Here is a 21,156-nt window from a genome sequence, read left to right as displayed (position 1 = left end):
TACTAATCCTTTATTGGATATGCTATTTGCAAATATCTTCTTCCATTCAGTAGATTGCCCTTCAGTTTTGTTGATTGTTTTCTTTGCATGTGGAGGAAGCTTTTTGTTTTTATGTTCCAATCATTTATTTTTGCTTTTATTTCCCTTGTCTCAGGAGACTTACCGAGAAAGGTGTTGTGATGGCTGAGGTCAGAGAAATGACTGCTTGTGCTCTTTTCTAGGATTTTTATGGTTTTAGCTCTCATATTTAGGTCTTTCATCCATTTTGAGTTTATTTTTGTGTATGCTGTAAGACAGCTGTCTAGTTTCACTTTTTTGCATGTAGCTGTCCTGTTTTCCCAACATCATTTGTTGAAGAAACTTTTTCCCATTGCATATCCTCGCCTCTTTTTGTCAAAGATTAATTGACCATGTAATTGTGGGTTTATTTCTAGGTTTTCGATTCTTGTCTACTGATCTGTTTTTGTGCCAGTACCATGCTATTTTGATCATTGTGTATAACTTTGTAATATAACTCGAAGTCTGAAATTGTGATACCTCTAGTTTTGTTTGTCTTTTTTTTTTTTCAAGACTATTTTGGCTGTTTGGGGTCTTTTGTGGTTCCATACAAATTATAGGATTGTTCAGGTTTTGTGAAAAATGCATTGGTATTCTGATAGAGAGTACTTTAAATCTGTAGATAGCTTAGGTAGAATAGATATTTTAACAATATTTGTTCTTTCAATCCATGAGCCTGAGATGTCTTTCCATTTGTGTCATCTTCAGTTTCTTTCATCAGTGTTTTATGGTGTTCAGAGTCCAGATCTTTCACCTCTTTGGTTAAATCTATTCCTAAGTATTTGTAATATTTTTGGTGCAGTTGTAAATGGGATTGTTTTCTTAATTTCTCTTTCTGCTCCTTCATTATTAGCATATAGACATGCAGTAGATTCCTACATATTGATTTGCTGAATTTACTGAATTCATTTATCAGTTCTAGTGGTGAGTTTTTGGGGTTTTCTACATATAGTATCACGTCATCTGCAAATAGTAAGAGTTTTACTTCTACCTTTCCGATTTGAGTCTTTTTTTCTTTTTCTTGTCTGATATTGTGACTAGGACTTCCAGTACTATGTTGAATAAAAGGTGGGCATCTTTGTCTTGTACCTGACCAAAGGGGAAAGCCTCAGTTTTTCCCGCACTGATGATGATGTTAGCAGTGGGTTTCTCATAGATGGTCTTTTTCATATTGAGGTATGTTTCCTCCAGACCTACTTTGTTGAGGGTTTTTTTTATCATGAATGTGAATGTATGTTGTACTTTGTCAAATGCTTTTTCTGCATCTATTGAAATGATAACGTGGTTTTTATCTTTTCTCATTGATGTGATGTATCATGTTGATTGATTTGCAAATCCTGAAATGAGTTTCCTTATTTATTGACACCTTGCAAATGAAAGAACCTGAAATTCAGACTAGAATATTGGGGAATACTGGCTTTTGAGAATCCAGAGGTCTGTCTGCTTGTGGTCCTGCCACTTTCCAGCATTTTAATTCTGGTCAGGTTTGATTACTTCTCTGAATAAGTTTTTTTCTAATCTATAAAAAGAGGGATCCCTGGGTGGCGCAGCGGTTTGGCGCTTGCCTTTGGCCCAGGGCGCGATCCTGGAGACCTGGGATCGAGTCCCACATCGGGCTCCCAGTGCATGGAGCCTGCTCCTCCCTCTGCCTGTGTCTCTGCCTCTCCCTCTCTCTCTGTATGACTATCATAAATAAATTTAAAAAAAAAATTTTTTTTTTTTAAAAGAAGGACCGGAACTATCTTTAAGGTTACCTCTAGTCCTCTTGTCATTGGCTCTAAGCGAATATTTTTGGTACATAAATTTTTCAGTTTACAAGTATGTCACATACCAGAAGTTAATGGGTTAGCTTTTAAGAAGTTGCTTTATTCCACAACAGTAGTGCTATGTCTGTTTTGATTGACTATCAATAATACATAAGATAGTGCCTATGATAGTGCCTAGCATGTGGTAGTTCCTACTAAATATTTGTTAAATAAAATATTAATGATCACTGAATTTTTATAACTCTTATAAGTCTGTTTAAACACCATGTTAAAATACATATACATTGCAGTGACCAGAATAATACACATTACTAAATGAAACAGCAAGAAATAAATTTTAGCCTAAAACTTGACGGGATGAGCATTGGGTGTTATTCTATATGTTGACAAATTGAACACCAATAAAAAATAAATAAATTTAAAAAAATTTAGCCTAAAATCTAGTGTTTGAAGGAAAAAGTTTAGAAGAAACAAGATCAAATTTAATGGAGATTCTAACGAGGGACTTGGGGGTAAGTTCAGATGCTTTATAATAGTGATGTTTCATTATTTCTAAATCCTGTAAAAAACATCCAGCTTTTGAATTCCTCAATTTATTATTTCATTTATTCATACAAAACACTGACCTATATGCACCAGGCTCTGAATGAGATTTTCAGGATACTGTGGTGAGCAAAAGAGATGGTCTCTGTGCCATGAATCCTTCTCACCAGAGAAGGGAGAGACCCAGGCTTGGAATTACCAGGAATAAGAGTTAAGAAGGAGAAGTCCCATGAAGGGAGCAAGCCTAATCCGGGACTTCCTGGTAAGCCTGCCCCAAATGAACGTGGGTAGAGAATGAGCACAGGGACTCACTGGCCCATGCAACAGATGCAGAGATTCTCAGGAGTGAGAAGGGGACTGGCATGGCCTGGAAAGGAGGGAAAAGCCTGCGTGGCTGTTCCCCGGGGGTCAAAGGGGAGAGTTTTGTAAGAGTCACATGAAGAGATAGAAAGATCTTGTAGAGAGTGAGTGGTTTGAGCAGCTGTAGCCCACAGGGCCCCAGGCAGGGCTGGCTTCTCGGGGCCCGGGCTATAGCCCTTGCTCAGGTGTGAGAGGGGCTGCAGCTTTTGTGGGTAACTATGTTGGTGTTGGGCCGTGGTATTAAAATTGCTAATCTCGTATAGAACAACTCTAGTAAATTATTTCGAGTTTTCCTAAAGAGAAGATCTGGGGGTGCTTTGTTCAGGATTTCCCTGCCTCACACCAGCTTGACTCCCCAACACCTAATCAGATTTATAGTTTTAGACTCAACTGCTGTGTGAAGCCTTGAGAGGGTGAGTCAAAGGGAGGGGCGCTCTGGGAGTGTAGACTGCTCAAATGGCATCCCCGTGTTCAACAACGATGATGATGATGATGATGATGATGATGATGATGATGATGATGATGTCGTCGTTGTCATCCACTGGGAGAGGAAGAGGAGGTAGTGAGTGGATGTGACATGACCCCAAAGGTTAAAATGAGTAGCACTGGAATGTGAAAGAATAGGAATGAGGCATTAGAATTATTCCCAAGTTTCTGACATGTGGATACATGGAGCTGCCCCTTACGGAGCTGGGCAACACCGGTGAGCGGTAGAGCTGGGGACGGTCCCTGAGTTCAGCCAGAGACCTGCCGGAGGGGATGTGAAGTGGGCACTCGGGTGTAGAGCCAGGCCTGGGCCTCAGAGGAGCTGTCTGGGCTGGCGATAAACTTCATTCTGTGAGTCACTGGCATGTAGAGGTTTGAAGAAAGAAGGTTGAATTGGCCCCATAGTAATCCATTTACTTGAAGTTACTATGATGGTGCCCAGTGGACACTATATGGGGAGGAGAAGGTAAAAATGGGAGGAGTAGAAAGTTTTTCTCAGTTGCTGCTAGGAATTAAAAGAGCATCTCGATGGGTATGAGGTGCCTGGCTTATCTAAGATAGAATTAACTGAACTGTGTGTGAGTCTAGGGAATGTAAGTGATCATTTCTTTCCCCGTAGGGGAAAATTAAGTGTTAGGAAGGCATGCAGTTTTAAAGAGGTAATAGTACCAGGTGGTACTACCATCCCGACCACACTATCAGGTGGGGTGCTGGTGCTGGCTGGGTTTTCCTACTTTTTAGGTATTTGTGCTTCTCTTTTTGGGAGTTTCCTTTGGGTTTATCTAATTGCTATGTAGGTCAAGTTGTATAGTTTAAGTTTTGATACCTTCAGAAGGCAAAGAAAGGCAACAGTATTAGTTGTGTTTCTACAGAGTTCCACACAGCTTTTCTTGTGAGCACTTTTCTTATGAATTCGTATGATTCCAAACTAAATCTCTAGCATATTTGTGTACGTAGATCATATGATTTTGTATGCACAGAGAAAGAGAAGTGTTCTGTAGATGAGCGTGATGCCAACTAAAGCCTGTAGACTGAATGTTTCTATCTATGCGGCAGGCACCCTCTTGGGTGCCTGGGATGTCAAGAAAGAATTCATTAATTCACTTTATTTCTTCTTCAGGTCTGCCTGCAATGAGATTTCATTCTCTGCATTTAAAGGACATCCTTTCTGAGCTGCTGTGAATAAATTTGGAATGATACTGTATATTTTCATCTAATGGAGAATTAGCTGTACTTTGCATAAGGATTGCTACACTGGACGACTTCAGAATATTACTCACAATGTCCTCGAACCGGAGTCAGAATCCTCATGGACTGAAGCAGATCGGCCTCGACCAGATATGGGACGACCTCAGAGCTGGAATCCAGCAAGTATATACCAGACAAAGTATGGCAAAATCCAGATACATGGAACTCTACACGTATCCTACTGCTTGAGCTGCAATTAATTTGCTTAGAATTTTGATTATTTCCTATAGTGTGATCTGTGAATTGCTAGAAATTTTACATCGTGTTTTCTTCTTTCCAGTTCATTCTGAGACACAATCGGAGTTCTTTTTTAACTTTAAAAATTAACTCACTCTTTAAGTTTTTTGACCAGAGGTGAAATTGGCTAGTTGGTTAGTCTTGAGCAATGCTGTTTGGTAGGAGTTATTCGCTACATATGGCTGTTCACATTTGCAGTCACTAAAATTAACAGTTCCTAAGTCATGCTATCTGTATTTCAAGTGCTTGTAGGTGGCGAACTACTTTTGTCATTGCAGAAAGTTCTGTTATTGCAGAAAGTTACGTTGGACTGTGCTGGTTAAAGCAAGGGAGCCTGGGTCTCTGTATTGTCTGCAGCCACCTTCGTGCTTTGGGGGCTGAGCAGAGTCGTTGCATCAGAAATGGTCTGGTTCACAAAGTCAGAAATACCTGCTGTCTGGCAGTTTGCTGACCTTCCTCTAAAGGGTTACCACATAGAGCAAAAAGTCTTAACTTTTATGACCTTGTTTTACAAATATGGTAGTAAAGCATTTCACTCACGCATTATGTGGTACATAGTGTATGCAAGGGGCTGCCTGAATGCTGCAGATGTCACGAGATGTAGCTCCTGGTCTCTATTACCTACTCGTGATATACTTTTTAACCTGCGGGGTTTCTTGATTCCAATCAAATAAAAGAAGTTAAAATTTACGCTCAGTAGAGAGCAGATTGTTACTGGTTCTAGTAGTTTATAAAGTTGTTAGTTCAGTGGAGACTCATGTGTAAATTTTTAGTATATCAGTAATTGTCAAACTTGGTTTGTGATATTCCAATATACCATCAGCCATGCTGATATTTTAGAATCTTTTCCCCAAAATTAACATTAAATAGATATGAAGCTACATGTCTAGCTCAGAATTAACTTAAAGCTAATTAGAGTACACATTCATACATGCACATACATTTACAAACCGCTTAATTGAGATACACCTCACATACTACAGAATTCACCCTTTTGTGTATGTGTGTCCCTACATGGGTGTGAAAAAATTCACCCTTCTTTAATACAGTGTTTTTAGTGTATTCCCAAAGCTCTGCAGCCATTGACATTGTCTAATTGTGGACTATTTCCATCGCCCCCAGAGGAAGACTTTACCCATCCGCAGTCACTTTCCATTCTCCCTCCCCTGGGTCTTGGCAACCACTAATCTACTTTCTGCCTTGATGCATTTGCCTATTCTGGACCTTTCTGATGGATTGCACAGTATGTAGCCTTTTTAGACTGGCTTTTTTTTACTCAGCACAGTGTTTTCAGGTTCCATCCTTGTCATATTGTGTGTCAGCATGTCATTCCTTTCTACGGCTGCATCGTGTGGGTAGATGCTGCATTCTGTTTATCCACTCGTCAGTCATGGGCCATCTGGGGTGTTTCTACTCTATGGCTCTTCCTGAACGATGCTGTTAGAAATAGTATAGGTGAATTTTTGTGTAGACAAGTGTTTTCAGTTACCTTGGGTAGATGGCTAGGAGTGGGATTGCTAGATCATAAGATACAGAAAACCTTCAAGAATAGAATCTCTGACAAATGAGAGGACATGACTCCACTCAAGAGGGCTGTGACTGTGGTGAGACAAGGCACTTGGCTTGATTTCTGGTGTGCAGAAAAATCAAGGAAGCCCCGATGGAGACCATGGACATGTACCTGCTGATTTGTCTCTGGGGAATTTCTTAATATGTCATTTTTGGCTGAATCAGATTGGTCCTTTGTCCAAGGTGTTAGGCTTTTAGAACTCTAGAATGTAGAGACTTTGTTCGCTTGCAGCAATTACTGAATTCTTGCATTCTACGAATAATTATAATATGTAGTTCTTCAGTTTTAAAATTTTGGGGGGAATACTACTCTACAATTGAGCATTCTTTTCCTCCCAGTTTTATTTGAGAACGTAATGGCTTCATACATTTATTAAGAGTGGAGAGTCTAGCCTGACTCTGAAATATTTTACGTTAATTCTTTAGATATTTATGAGTAGCAGTCACAGTTTTAAAGATTTTATTTACTTATTTGAAAGAGAGACAGCACGAGCAGGGGGAGTGGTAGATGAAGAGGGAGAAGCAGGCTCTGCACTGAGCAGGGAGCCCAATGCAGGGCTCGATCCCAGGACCCTGAGACTATGGCCTGAACTGAGGTCAGACACTTAACTGACTGAGCCACCCAGGTGCCCCTGTCTACTTGTATTTATTAATTATTGCAAATCCTCAAGCACACTCCCCCCTCACCTGCATTTTTAGTCTCAGTGTCATTATTGTCAGAATGAGAACTTGGGGGCAGCAGACACCTCTTTCTGAAGCACATCTTCACTTCTGTTGAAGTGTTCCAAGACCTAGCACTGCCTCAAACACTCCTGTGAGCTCTAGCCCTGCCTCAGTTTGCATGATGCAGTAGATCTTTTTTAAAGTTTTCTCTCCGGGTGTATGTTCAGTCTCTCCTGTAACCGCTTACTGAATCGCCTCTTCAGATCGTCTCCTATGGGCTGGTTTACAGTGACCTCTGATGCTGATGATTGATTCCGTTGCCGGTTGGCAGGTGCTTTGGGTTCCGGGAAGGAGGAGCAGACTGTGTACCCCACTGTTCACTCTTCAGAGTCAGACAATCCTGGTCAGTAGTTGCTGAAGGAGAATGGGTCAGAAGTGGGGGAGAGCAAAGCTGGTTGAGAGAAAAGAGGGATCCTTTTCCTTCCTGACTCTGGCTGGAAGCTAACAGCTAGATCTTTACCCTTTGTTTATGCTGGAGAAACATATGTGACATGCTTTCTCGAGAAAGTATCTTGCTTCGGAATATGACACAAATATTCTTGGAGCCTTATTATTCAGTGTAAACGTTTTTCTTGACTTTTTAACTCAAAATGGCAAGGGAAAGAGAACAGTATTTTTGGAAAGAAAAAAGCCCCAGAGCATCTGCAGTCCGAAAGGTCTAGTTCAGTCCACTTTGTTTCCAGCCACTGCTCAAAGGCTTCCTTTTTCTTCTCAAGTTTTAGCCTCAAGCCCTTTCTACTCGCTGCATGCCTGCCTGTTCGGTTGCAACTTTCTGTGATGTCTTACATACTACACAGTTGACCCTTGAACAACACAGGTGTTGGGGTGTTGACCTCTTGTGCAGTCCGAGCTCTGCGTGTCACTTGACTCCCCAAAAACTTAATAGCCTGCTGTCAACTGGAAGCCTGAGAACATAAACAGTCAGTTAACACATATTTTGTGTGTTCTGTGTGTTGTTTCCTCTGTTCTCACAATACAGCAAGGTAGAAAAAAATACTAAGAAAATCATAAGGAGGAGAAAATACATTCATAGTACTGTACTGTATTTATTGAAAACAAATCCACACTTAAATTGAATCATCCCATGCAGTTCAAACTTTTGTTGTTCAAGCCAGGGTCAACTGTAGAAACAATACAGTGGTGAAGTGTTTTGGGGATTTTTTGGCAGTAAAATAAAGGAATGCATTCTGTATGGGTGGATATGTAACAGGGGTAGATAATAGCAGATGTTCTTTCTTTTGAACTTGAAATAAGTCATGTCATTTCTTATTTAGTTTATTGACACCATCATACTTGAGGTGTCATGCTTGGTGCAAAACAAGCATGGTCTTGATTAATGTAGCAGATATTTATGAAGGGGGTGCAGGATGATGTGCGGGTCCTTGTGGCATAACTGAGAGCAGCCCATGTGATCAAGTCTGTCTACCAGGCTGTGTGGTTAGTTTCTGTTTTTGCCAGGCCCCAGATCTACCTGCCCCTCGTCTTCAACCAAAATCCTTTTTAATTTTGGTCTGTGAACACTCAAATCATGATTTTGCCTTCCCTTGGAATCAAGAGAAACCTGCAGGTTGAGGTCTTTCTTTTTTCTTTTTTTCTTTTTTTCCCCCGTATGCCTCCATAAGTTCTCGTCAGTGTTGACGTTTCTGGTCTTTTAAACCCTGTAGTGCTTTTAAACCCTGTAGTGCTGTGGGCTGAAATAGTTTATTCTGTTTCTTAGCCTCTTTTTTCCAAAGTCGTCTTTTTCCCGAACCGGTACACTAAGAATCCCTTTCCTGTTTCCTAGTCTTGGCTGTTTACCTCTCAAGAGGTTACAAATGAGCATACTTGAGATTTATATTTAATCTCCGTCCTGATGTTCATTGACACAGTTCACCATCCCTGGAGTTGGGGGCACTTTTCCACCTATAGTAAAATCTGCTGAGCCCTTGGCTGCCTGTAGCATATGCTTTGCAGGAATAACATGCCAGGACATGCTGGTCCTGCTGCTGCCGCAGTACCTACCAGCTGTGCGGGCATGTCCCAGCTGCTGCGTCATTCTTCTCAGGTTGACACACTTAGCCTCTTGCCAGCTCTCCTACAGGAGCTCTGGGCACACGGGGGATATTCCAGGTAGTGGCCTTTCTACCTCCTTGGCCTGCCTGCTGCAAAATTCTCTTAGCTTTGTAGAAACTTAAAATCTCACAGAAAAGCAGATTGGGCCAAAAGAATAACAAATTCTTTGCACAGTACATTGATGATGATCCACGTCTACTTTGAAGTAACCACCTAGTCCGATTGTATTTGGACATTTTCATCTTTTTTTTTTTTTTTAAGTTTTATTTATTAGTGTATGCAAGTATGCGAGATGAACGAGGGTGGGGGGAGGAGCAGAGAGAGAAGGAGAAGCAGACTCTGGGCTGAGCAGGGAGCCCCACATGGGGCTTGATCCCAGGACCCTGAGATTTTTTTTTTTTTTTAAGATTTTATTTATTTATTTATTCATGAGAGACACACACACACAGAGAGAGAGAGAGAGGCGCAGAGATACAGGCAGAGGGAGAAGCAGGCTCCATGCTGGAGCCCAATGTGGGACTCGATCCCGGGACTCCAGGATCAAGCCCTGGGCTGAAGGCGGCACTAAACCGCTGAGCCATCTGGGCTGCCCGATGATAAATTTTCAAATGTTCTTTTGTGCTTTTTAAGATTTTCAGTATAGAACATGCATATTAAAGTAGTTTATTAGGGACACCTGGGTGGCTCAGCAGTTGAGTCTGCCTTTGGCTCAGACTATGATCCTGAGGTCCTAGGATTGAGTTTTAGATTGGATTCCCTGCAGGGAGCCTGCTTCTTTCTCCCTCTGCCTGTGTCTCTGCCTCTCTGTATCTCTCATGAATGAATAAATAAAAATTTAAAAAATAGTTTATTATTTTTTATTATGCAAATGGAAGTCCTAGTTATACCTACTCATAAAAGTCTGTCTGTCACTGCTGACCTTATACTATTAAAATAGTTTCTAGGGTTGACAAATCATATTTATCTTTGAGAGAAAACCCACAAATTATATTGCATAGTTGCCTCTAAAAGCAACTTTTTGTTTTTATTACTATAAACATGATATGTTCAGGTTTTTTCCTTCTAAATTTGAAGATTGATATATCGTTATTTTGAGAGAGAGAGCACAAGCAGGGGGAAGGGCAGAGAGAGCATCTTCAAGCCGACTCCCCACTGAGCATGACCCTGAGCTACTCAGGCACCCCTCCTTTTAAATTTGATTCATCTTACACCTATTTAGAACACTGAGCATTTTCAAATTTTATAATCACAATCAGTTGCAAGCAGACTTTGCTTTTGAAGTATGCTGTGGATGTAAAGTTGCTTTACATGGGCTATCCCTTTTTAGAACCATACCTAACAATAGCTGAGTGAGAATTTGATTCTTTTACAACTTTACAGACCAACTGTACCAAATGGTAGGTGGTCTTGGGGCTCTTGCATATTTGTACGGGTGATACATTTGTTGACATGTGAATATAGGAAGTATTTTTAATGTTTTAAATGCAACTTCTGGTGTTGTCTTTCCAAATCATTTTTAATGATTTTAATTTTAACTGTTTAAATTCCACTCTTAAGTTTCAGTTGGGTAAGAAGTGGTGGTGGAAAATCGTTCTGTTTCGTTTTGCTTCTTGAATTGAATTAACTTCTCTTTTAGAAAATGAAAATCATGTGAGTTTGGTGGTAACTAAAATTCGTGGAGAGGTTCCCCAGAGGTGTGTGAGTTGAAGGCGTGGTGCTGGGGGTGACAGTCATTGGAGTCCCCCATGTCTCCCTGAAGCACTGGCATCATTCCTTGGTCTTACAGGTGGATGTGTGCGGACCACTCCTGCAGCGGGAGACAAGCCATTCCTTTACAGTCCCTGCAGCAGGGAAGGTGCTCTGGAAACATCTGCAGGAATGTGTGCACGTGTGTGGCTTTGCCTTAGACTCCTCTGCATCGGATGTGACCCCTTTCAGTGACTTGTCCCTACCAGTCATGCAGAGGGATGGCCTGGCAAATGATTGAACACTTCTGTGGTGACAGAGGAGTTGTACGGCCTGTTGTAGAGGCACAACCAGGCATGGCTCTTCAATACAAACTGTCATACCACCTACCACTTACTGGCCTGCCGGCACCGAGGGACCCCATGTCTGCTCATTTCTCATCTGTTTTCTGCCTTTGGCTGTGTTACCGAAGAATCTCCAGGGAACTTTTTTAAAGAGACTCTCAAAAGTTTTAAAAGTCAAATATATGGGTTTGTTAGATTCTGGCTGCCTTACATAAAAACAACTAACCCATTGACTCCTGAATGGAGCTTCTATTTCATTACTTTTTAGATTTTTAGTTTATTTTTACCTCTTGCTGGTTTCCTCTTATTCCCATATTTAGCTTATCCTCATAATCTATTTTAGTTGTTTTTGGTTTAAAAGTAATCTTAGATGTGACCCATTTTCTTCTAAATATTCGTCATATTTATTTTGTTTTTATACTCTTCATCTAAAGTAAATGATGCATTAACACGTAGTTGTTCATGTGTTGGAATGGCACGTGGTCAGTGTGGTCTCTGGAAGCAGAGCAATAGAAGGACCCCCACTTCATGCAGAGGGAAAGAAAGCATCTGGAAGCGTGAGGGCTGTGGTTTTCCCAGGAAAAGGCCACACCCAGTAATTCAGGAGTGCATCCATTTCAGAATTATTTCAATATGGATTATTTTCCCTTCCAGATGCTACACTCGAAATACTCCAACGGTGTCTTTCTTCACATCTGACTCCGGGGTGACTCAGGGAAGGACTAGTTTCCCTGGATAGATGACTTCTCTCAAACAGCTTCTGATACACATGAAGAACCTGCTTTTTCCTTTTCTGAGAACATTTCCCCCCACAGTACAGCTGATTCAAAGCTAAAAATTGTGAAAAGCTAAAGATTGTGTGTTGTCAAAGCTGTATAGAGTGTGTCCAAATGTGTGGGCTGTGTTCCTTGCCTTTCTGCTGACTCAGCCTGGATTCAAAGCACAATTGGTGCCATTTTTTGTAAGAGGTGGTTCACTGCTCCCTCAAAAATCTACACCTAGGGATGCCTGGGTGGCTCAGTTGGTTAAGTGCCCAACTCTTGGCTTCATTCAGGTCCTGATCCCAGGGTCGTGAGATCTAACCTAGCGTTGGGGTCCATGCTCAGCCAGGAGTGTGCTTAAGGATTCTCTCTCTCCTTCTTCCTCTGCCCCTCCCCTACCTTCCCTCTTAAAAAAAAAAAAAGTATACACCTATTATTATCTTCTGTATAAGCTTTGTGTCTAAAGTTTCCTTTTCACAAAAAACAGTAAGTAAAAGTTGCCTAGGCCAGCAGTTTTCATGAGGAGTAGTCAGGCTTTAGGCTGGACTCTTCCGCAGTTGCACACAGCCATTCACTTTGTGGATTGCAGCTCCTGGGAGGAAAAACCTACATGAACCCCAAAATAGATGTATTTGGGGACTTTTTAAAATGGAATTTTTGTTTTTCAGATCAATAATCATGTAAGATTTAGAAGTCCAAAAAGGCACATGATGAAAAGTAGACCTCCTTTCCTTCCATCTTCCATCCAAGTCAGGGCCACACTAGTGGCCCTCGCAGCTGCTCTTTTGGGCACATCCCTCTGTGTGTTATCTGTGTGCGTGTGCGTGCACACACACACACACTTGTACAGAAAATGGTTGTTCATATTAACTTGAAAATCACCTTTACACAAACAAATACTCAGTTGTAAATTAACATATAACTGTAAGATTTTTGTTTTTTATGTGAATAGTAATTGATCCTTGCAGAGAACTTGCTCTGAGCCATCCCTCTAAGGGAACAGAAATGATCTCCTGACCATACCCCCATTTTTAGCTCATAGCTAGCCACTTGTTGTTCTTTTGTCCCCAAAGATAAGCATCTTTGTTAGAGACAATAGAAAAACAATTTTTTTGCTTTTCCTTGATTACTTTGATAATATTTGTATTTTAGTCACAATTACAAATTGGTTGTTACCTGAATGCTTTTAGAAATGCTGCAGATAAATACACTGAAATCAAAATTACTTTTGACATATAGCCCTCCAAATGTGTAATGTAGTTTTTTCTGTCACTTTGTTGACAAGTGATAGGTCACTTTGTTTAGGTAGATTTTAGGATTCTGGCTTAGATATTATGATTTTGTATCTTACTTTATTTTCCTGTTCTGTCAGATGTTTATTCTAGCTTATGTCTCTTTTTTAAAATTACTTTTCTATTATGTTTCAGATATGTTATTTCAAGTGCCTAGTGAAGTGGAAGATAGTATGTAGGTACATATGGGGGTGTGTGTGATGGAATATTTATGATGACGTATTTTGATGGTCTCATCTTATTAATTACAAATTTTATAATGAGTAGTGCAGACAGGTAATATTGCATAAGAGATAGAGAAGGGAGATAGATTTTGACCCTGGCAAGGTTGGAGAGTGTCATAAACTGTGCAATTTAAGTGAACTTCAAAGGATGACTGTAGGTATGAGAAAAAAGGGATGAAAGTCTTACAGAATTTGGCTGGAGAGAGACACGAATGAGAAAGTGGGAAGTAGCATTTGCAGAGGATGATGCCACGTTTTAATGAACCTTGAAAAGCAGGTATGAGTTTGTACTTGTTTTACTGTTTTTGTTTTCTTTTTGAAAGTATAGGTTCATAGAGATTGGATATGTGACTTGAGAATTAGTGACTTGATGTCAACAAATTTTGAGAAGTTTAATCTGGAAACCAAATGGGATTAAAACAGGTAGAAGTCAAACGCAATGAGAGACCAACTTGGTCTTAGTAGCGGTAATCCATCTGGGATATTGTATAAGTTCTAAACTAGGGTAGTGGCAAGAGAAATAGGAAACAAAAGGAGCTAATTTCTGGCCTTCTGGTTACAGATGAAAATTACATTTTGACTTTCCCATTTATGACATCACTAGAATGATAGTATAAGAATTTTAAGATCAATAGAGACAATGAATTGGAAGAGAATAAAAACCATAGGTGAGAATTCAACCAATTTTTGTTGGAAACAAAGAGAGCACTTGTTGTGATGAGCCCTGGGTGTTATATGTAAGTGAAGCACTAAATTCTGCAATTGGAATTTAAATAAAAACTTGAAAAAAAAATTGGGCAGTTGAAAGGCAAATGGAGGCAGGGTACTGATTACGAGGATGTATGAAGCCTTGGCTTAGAGGATACTCAGGCAGACGAGGCAGGAAAGCCACTATTCCAACTGCAGGACTGGAAAGGCTCAGGATTTGAAGTCTCCAATTGGGCTGAAGGTCGTGTGAGACAGGCTAGTGCTTGGGATATGACGGAGAGATCTATAATCTGTAAAATTAAAAGCCCGTCATCTCCCTCTACTCCCAGGTGCCAAACACTTGGCAGTGAAGACCCTGTGTCCCTGGCATATGACTTGTTGCTTCTATTTAGTAGAACACACTGACTAGGACCATCAGAAGTTCAGGGTCAGGAGACTTAGAGGTTGGTGTGTGTAGGAACTATCAATGCTGGCTGTGACAAAGTTAACATTTAGAGTGATGGGTCCTAATTCCGTATCAGAATCCTGGTGGCAGTTCTGTAGACCAAACAGTTCTCTGGAAGAATGAATAGCCCTGAAAAGCAAATCATTTATTGGCCTGAGAGAAGGCAGCAGTGAAGTGGCCAGCTCACCCACTGTGGCCCATGAGTTTCATGCAAGCCATTTCTGGTTGGTGTCTCAGTATTTTATCATCATGCAGAGTAATAGTTGTGAAAGAACAGGATAAACAAACAGAATAAAAGGGAACAGGAAGAAACAGATAATACAGGAAACAGAAGAAAGTGTTAAAAAATTAGTGTTGTCAGATATAAAAAGCTGCTTATTATAGTAATAAAATAGGAACAGGATGCCATGAAAAAGGAGCTCATGTTTCAAATGATAAACTCAGAATTTAAAAAGAAAAGTAATAGAGTTAGAAGAATAGTGGAAAGTGAAACAAAAAGGTGCACAAGACTTTGGAGAGTGAGAGCTACCCAGGAGGCCTAATGTCTGACTTAGAAAATCTGTCGAAAAACATAGGGGGGCAGCCCTGGTGGCTCAGTGGTTTAGCGCTGCCTTCAGCCCAGGGCCTGATCCTGGAGTCCCAGGATCGAGTCCCACGTCGAGCTCCCTGCGTGGAGCCTGCTTCTCCCTCTGCCACTCTTTCTCTCTCTCTTTCTCTCTCTCTTTCTCTCTCTCTCTCGCTCATGAATAAACAAATAAAATATTGTTTAAAAATAGGGAATTTCTTTTTAAATTTATAATATTTTTCTATAGAGAGAATATAGAAATCATTTCTCAGAACCAGAGATGCTAAATCTCTAGTGTCCAAGATAATGAACAGATCAATACCAGGAACAAAATTGAGAAGTCTCTGTGTAAAAAAAAATTAAGAGATATTCACCAACCCGTAGATTGAATTAAAGGAAGCAGGATAAAGTTCCAGGATTAGCATTGTCCAGTTTGGTCTAAAGAGCAGCCAATGTGTATTGGAGCTAGCAGACCAGGGAGCCATTGTCCTTGTTGCCAAAATTAAGACCAATGGATACGATGAGTAGAACCTAACCCTAAATTACCAAGAGCAGCATATGGAACATATCAAAAACCCTAAGCTGTCCTTCACAGAAGCACAGTTAGGGAAGAGCCACATAATCTAGCATTCTCTTCCTTTGTGTGGTATCCAAGTCTTTTTATCATTGAGTTGTAGGAGTTGTTTCTGTATTCAGGGCACCACTGTTTTGTCACATGGGTTTTGCTAATATTTCTCCCTATCTAAGCCTTGCTGTTCCTTTTCTTAATGGTGTCTTTGGATGAGAAGGTGTTTTTTATTTTGAGGAAACCTACTTTTTTTCCTACAGTTACTGCCTTCTATGACCTATAAGAAGCCTCTCCCTAGGTCAGAAAGATAATATGTTTTTCTCGTAAAGTTTCATGGTTTGGGCTTTTACATTTAAGTCTATAGTTCATCGAGTAAACTTTTGTATATGTGAGATAGGCTTGAGGTTAATTTTTCCACCATATGGCTTCCATTTTTATTTCGGCCTCATGTGTAGAAAAGACTTGTCCCCAATAGATTACTTTGGTGCCTTTGTTAAAATTAAGTGACAATATAAGTAAGGTTCTATTTCTAGCATATCGTTTCATTGATCAATATATCCATCCTAAAGGAATGATATCTAAGTAATGTTTTGTGAAATATTTTTTGCATCTGTATTTATATGGGATGTTGCTGTTTTCATTTTTTGTTTCTTGATTCCTGTCGCGTTATGAAAACTCTTGGAAGTTAGGTAGTATAAATCTTCCAACTTTGTCTCCCCCCACACACATACCAGTTATTATAGGTCCTTTGCACATTTTATATTTATAAAGAGGACATTTATATGTCCTCTGTACATTTTATATTTAGCTTGTCAAATTCTACTCTAAAAACTGCCAGGATTAAAGATTGGGATTGCATTGAATTTTTTATTTTTTTTATTTTATTTTATTTTTTTATTTACTTATGATAGTCACAGAGAGAGGGAGAGAGAGAGGCAGAGACACAGGCAGAGGGAGAAGCAGGCTCCATGCACTGGGAGCCTGATGTGGGATTCGATCCCGGGTCTCCAGGATCGCGCCCTGGGCCAAAGGCAGGCGCTAAACCACTGCGCCACCCAGGGATCCCTGCATTGAATTTTTTAATAATGATTTTATCAAGATACAACTCACATACCTTGTAATTCACCCATTTAAGTGGTTTTTCAGTGGTTTTTAATATATTCAGATGTGCTCAACTGTCACTAAGAAATTTTAGAACCATTTTCATGACCTAACAAACCCTGTACCCTTTAGTTACCATCCTCTTAATCTCTCTGCCGCTAGTAATTTATCTTTTGTTTAAGCCAGACAGTCTATATTTTGTTAGAGCATCCTGAGCAGACTAATCCCGTGGTCTTCTGTGACTGGCATCTTCCGTTTACCATGTTTTCAAGCTTCATCCATGTCGTAGCATATATCAATATTTCATTCATGTTTGTGGCTATGTAATATTACACTGAATGGATGTACATTTTGTTCATCAATTAATGACCATTTGGGTTGTTTCTGCCTCTTTGCTGTTATAAATAGTGCTGCTCTAAACATCTGTGAACAAGTGTTTATATGGACATATATTTTCATACTCTTGGGTAGATACCCAGAAGCAGCATTTCTGGATCAGATGGTAGCTCTAAGTTAACTGTTTTGCATAACTTTTCCAAAGTGGCCGTACCATTTTACTTGCCCTCAAGCTGTGTGTGTGGGTTCCAGGTTCTCTATATCCTGACCGACACTTGGTATCTTTTTGATTCCAGCCATCCTAATGGATATGAAGTATTACTCATTGTGGTTTTGATATGTTTTCCTAATGACTAATGATGTGTCTATTGGCAGTTTTTATACCTTGCTTAGAGAAATGTCAGTTAAGGGCAGCCCAGGTGGCTCAGCGGTTTAGCACTGCCTGCAGCCCAGGGTGTGATCCTGGAGACCCAGGATCGATTACTGCATCAGGCTCCCTGCATGGAGCCTGCTTCTCCCTCTGCCTGTGTCTCTGCCCCCGGCCCCCCCCCCCCCCCCCGCCCCGAATGAATGAATGAATGAATAAATGTCAATTAAGATCTTTTGCCCTGGGCGCCGAGGTGACAGGGTTGAGCAACTCTTGATTTTGGCTCAGATCATGATCTCAGGGTCCCAGGGTCGAGCCCCACGTCGGGTTCCATGCTCAGTATGGAATCTGCTTGTCCCTCTCCCTCTGACCCCCCACCCTGCTCTCTCTCATCTTTAAAAAGAAAGATCCTTTGCCTGTTTTGTAATTGGGTTGTCTTTTTATTGAATTGTAAGGGTTTTTTATACTAAACACAAATACTTTATCAGATACATGGTCTACAGATATTTTCTCCCGTTCTGTAGATTGACTTTTCATTTTCTTGATTGTTTGATGCAAAAGTTTTAAATGTTGATGAAGTCCAATTCATTGACTCCCCCCCCCCCCCCCCCGACCCTTTGGTTGCTTCTCCTTTTGTTGTTATGTCTAAGGATCCCTTGCTAATTCCAAGGTCATGATTTAGTCTTATGTCGTCTTCTACATGGTTTATAATTTTAGCGTACATGTTTAGGTCTTTGATCCATTTTGAGTTTCTATAGTATAAGGTGGAAAATTCATTCATTTGCATGTGCCTGTCTTAGTTGTCCCAGCGCCAGTTGTTGAAAGTCCCTTTTCCCCCATTGAAAGGCCTTGGCCCCTTGGTAGAAAATCATTGTCCACAGGCACATGGGTTTATTTCTGGATTCTCAGTTCTGTTCCACTGATCTATATGCCTGTCCTTTGCCAGTGCCTCTCTGTCTTGATGACTGTGGTTTGTAGAAAGTTTTGGAATCTTGAAGTATGAGTACTCCAGCTTTGATTTTTCAAGGTTGTTTTGGGTTTCCTTGCAATTTCATATGAATTTTAGAACCAGCTTGTCACTTCTACAAAGAAACCAACTGGGATGCTGATGGGGATTGCATTGGGTATGTATATCAATTTGTGGACCATTGCCAGAATGTCCTCCTACCTTTTCCAGTGTAAGTATATAAAGGCATAAATTTCTCGAAAGAATTTTTACCTTTGTTCCACAAATTTTGATAGGTTGTATTTTCATTATTATTTAGTTCAAAATATTTTATAATTTTCCTTGTTATTGCTTTTTTGACTCTTAAATCATATAGAAATGTTGTTTCATTAGAAATAGTTGAGGTTTTCCAGGGTAGCTCATTACTGCTGATCTAATTGCATTTTGGTCAGAGAACAAACTCTGTATGACATCAGTCCTTTAAAATGTATCAAGGGCCATAGAGCCTATTTGGTGAGCATACCATGGACTATTGAAAAGAAGATGAATTCATTGAGTGTAGACCATGGTGTGCTAGATAGAGCAGGATTGTGTCAGCTTATGGGAGATGACTGTGCACTTCTCCCCAAGTCCCCACTCAGTAATGTCATGTTGAAATCTGCCGTGGTGGGAGTGTGAGGTCAAATTTTGTTTCATGTATTTCAAAGCTCTGTTAGGAGAATATACATTTGTGATTGTCTTTTTAGTAAATTTACCCTTTTAGTATTATGAAATGTCCCTCTTATCTCTGGTAGTATTTCCTTGACGTCTGTTTTTTCGGGTACTGTTACAATAGGTTTAAGTTTACCATTTTCTGATTTTTTTTTCCTGCTCTTTTTAAAAAAATCTTTGTTCCTACTTTCCTGCCTTTTGGATTATTTGAAATTGTTTATAATTGCATTTTAATTTGTCTGTTGGCTTTTTAGCTATTCCTCTGAGGTTGTGTTGTATGTGTTACTGGCCTGGAGATTACAACAGTGGTTTTTTTGTTTTTATGTTTTCATTTTTAACCACAGTTAACCCTTGAATAACATGGATTTGCACTATGTAGATCAACTTATACTCAGATTTTTTTCAATAAATAACAGTATTTCAATGTATTTTCTCTTTATAATTTTCTTTTCTCTAACTTATTTTAAGAATACAGCATATAACATATGTGACATAGAAAATGTGTGCTAATTGACTGTTTTCAGTAAGGCTTCCAGTCAACAGTAGACTGTTAGTAGTTAGGTTTTGTGGGGAGTCAGAAGTTATATGTGGATTTTTTACTTCATGGAGGGTCAACACCCTTAACCCTCTCATGTATTCAGGGGTGAACTATATTTAGTTAATGTTGTAGGAGGTCAGAGAATGTGGAAACCTTTTAATTGTAGAATTAGATCTTTTTTGTTACACCCATATATGCTGTAAATATTAGAAATTTCTGTTTTAAACCATCCTTTTTATTTTAAAGAATTAAGAAAAATAGCCTTTTATGCTTACCACATAGTTACTGTTTCTAATGTTCTTCATTCCTTTCTAAAATCTAAGGTTCCATGTTGTATCAGTTCTCTTCTGCCTGAAATGTAAGTCTGCACTATGCGAGGTCTCTTAGTTTTATTTTATCAGAAAATTCCTTTATTTTGCCTTCATTTTTGGAGAATATTTTCATTGGAAAAGAATTTTGGATTGATAGGCTTTTTTTCTCTCTTTCATCATTTAAAGATGTTACTACCTCTGTCTTCTGGCCTTTGTAGTTTTTAATGAAAACTTAGTGGTAATTTGAATTCCTTTCCACTAGAATTGTGCCTTCTGGTTTGTTCTGTGGGGCACAGGGTCCTTGTGTTGTGTCCAGGTCCTCTGAGGCTGGCAGGAAGGAATGGTGGGGAGAGAGTACATTCTGAGTGCACTGGCCTTTCCTCTGGAAAGAGGACTTAGTGAAGAAAAAGAATCCTGTACCTAAAAGGTTTTTTAAACCCCAATCCTGTTCTTCAAAAGGAACAGCTGTTAGCGTCCAGAGGAGCGCCTAGCTGGCTCAGATGGAAGAGCATGTGACTCTTAATCTAGGGGTGGATAAATGACTTAAATAAAAACTTAAAAAAAAAAAAAAACACACTTTAAAATCCAAACAGATATATCACCTATTATCTCCATGTCCAAAGGGACCAGACTATTATTCTCAGTTGCTCTTTCACTTACTGGTGTCTTTCAACATATTTTACTATCGGTCTGTGAATGTACCACAGTTCATTGATTCTAGGTTTGGGTTTTTTTTAAGTGCATCCTCATGTGGATGGCATGGTACAGTGGTTGGTCGGGTGTCCGTCATGACACAGTGGCCATCCCCTGTATCTGCAGACTTGGCTGCACCCTGTTCTGTCAGCAAACCAGTAAGGACCTTTTGAAGAACCTGCCCTGAAAACTTTTAAGAATTTTTAAATTTTTTTATTTGACAGAGACAGAGCACAAGCGGGGAGAGGGAGAAGGCTCCCCAATGAGCAGGGAACCCAACATGGGGCTCAATCCCAGGACCAACCCAGGCTGAAGGCAGATGCTTAACCCGTCGAGCCGCTCAGGCACCCTGAATAAACCTTTTAATATCAAGCAAGCTGAGGACCAACCAAGACTTAACAAAATGGGTGGGAGCAGGTGAGAAGGAAATCCGTGGTTCCTTTGTGGAAGCCCTCAGGCAGTGCTTGCACACTTGGCAAGCCTGAAGACCGGGGTAGGTGGGAAACAGACCTCCTTCAC

At 40.1% G+C, this 21,156-nt stretch overlaps 1 protein-coding gene across 6 annotated transcripts in view; it reads left to right on the top strand.

The window, feature by feature from the left end:
• Positions 1-21,156, top strand: part of CUL1 (cullin 1) — a 99,919-nt gene that overhangs the window by 31,984 nt on the left and 46,779 nt on the right. For all 6 annotated transcript variants that reach the window (XM_072762797.1, XM_072762800.1, XM_072762795.1 and 3 more), the window contains one exon: positions 4,333-4,633. In XM_072762797.1, the coding sequence (XP_072618898.1) occupies positions 4,494-4,633 (140 nt within the window). In that variant the 5' untranslated portion in view covers positions 4,333-4,493. The remainder of the gene's footprint in view (positions 1-4,332; positions 4,634-21,156) is intronic.

This window comes from Vulpes vulpes, chromosome 7 (genome assembly GCF_048418805.1).
Source record: "Vulpes vulpes isolate BD-2025 chromosome 7, VulVul3, whole genome shotgun sequence".
NCBI lineage: Eukaryota > Metazoa > Chordata > Mammalia > Carnivora > Canidae > Vulpes > Vulpes vulpes.
The sequence above is the reverse complement of the archived record's forward strand: the minus strand, read 5'-3'. Positions and strand labels throughout refer to the sequence as shown.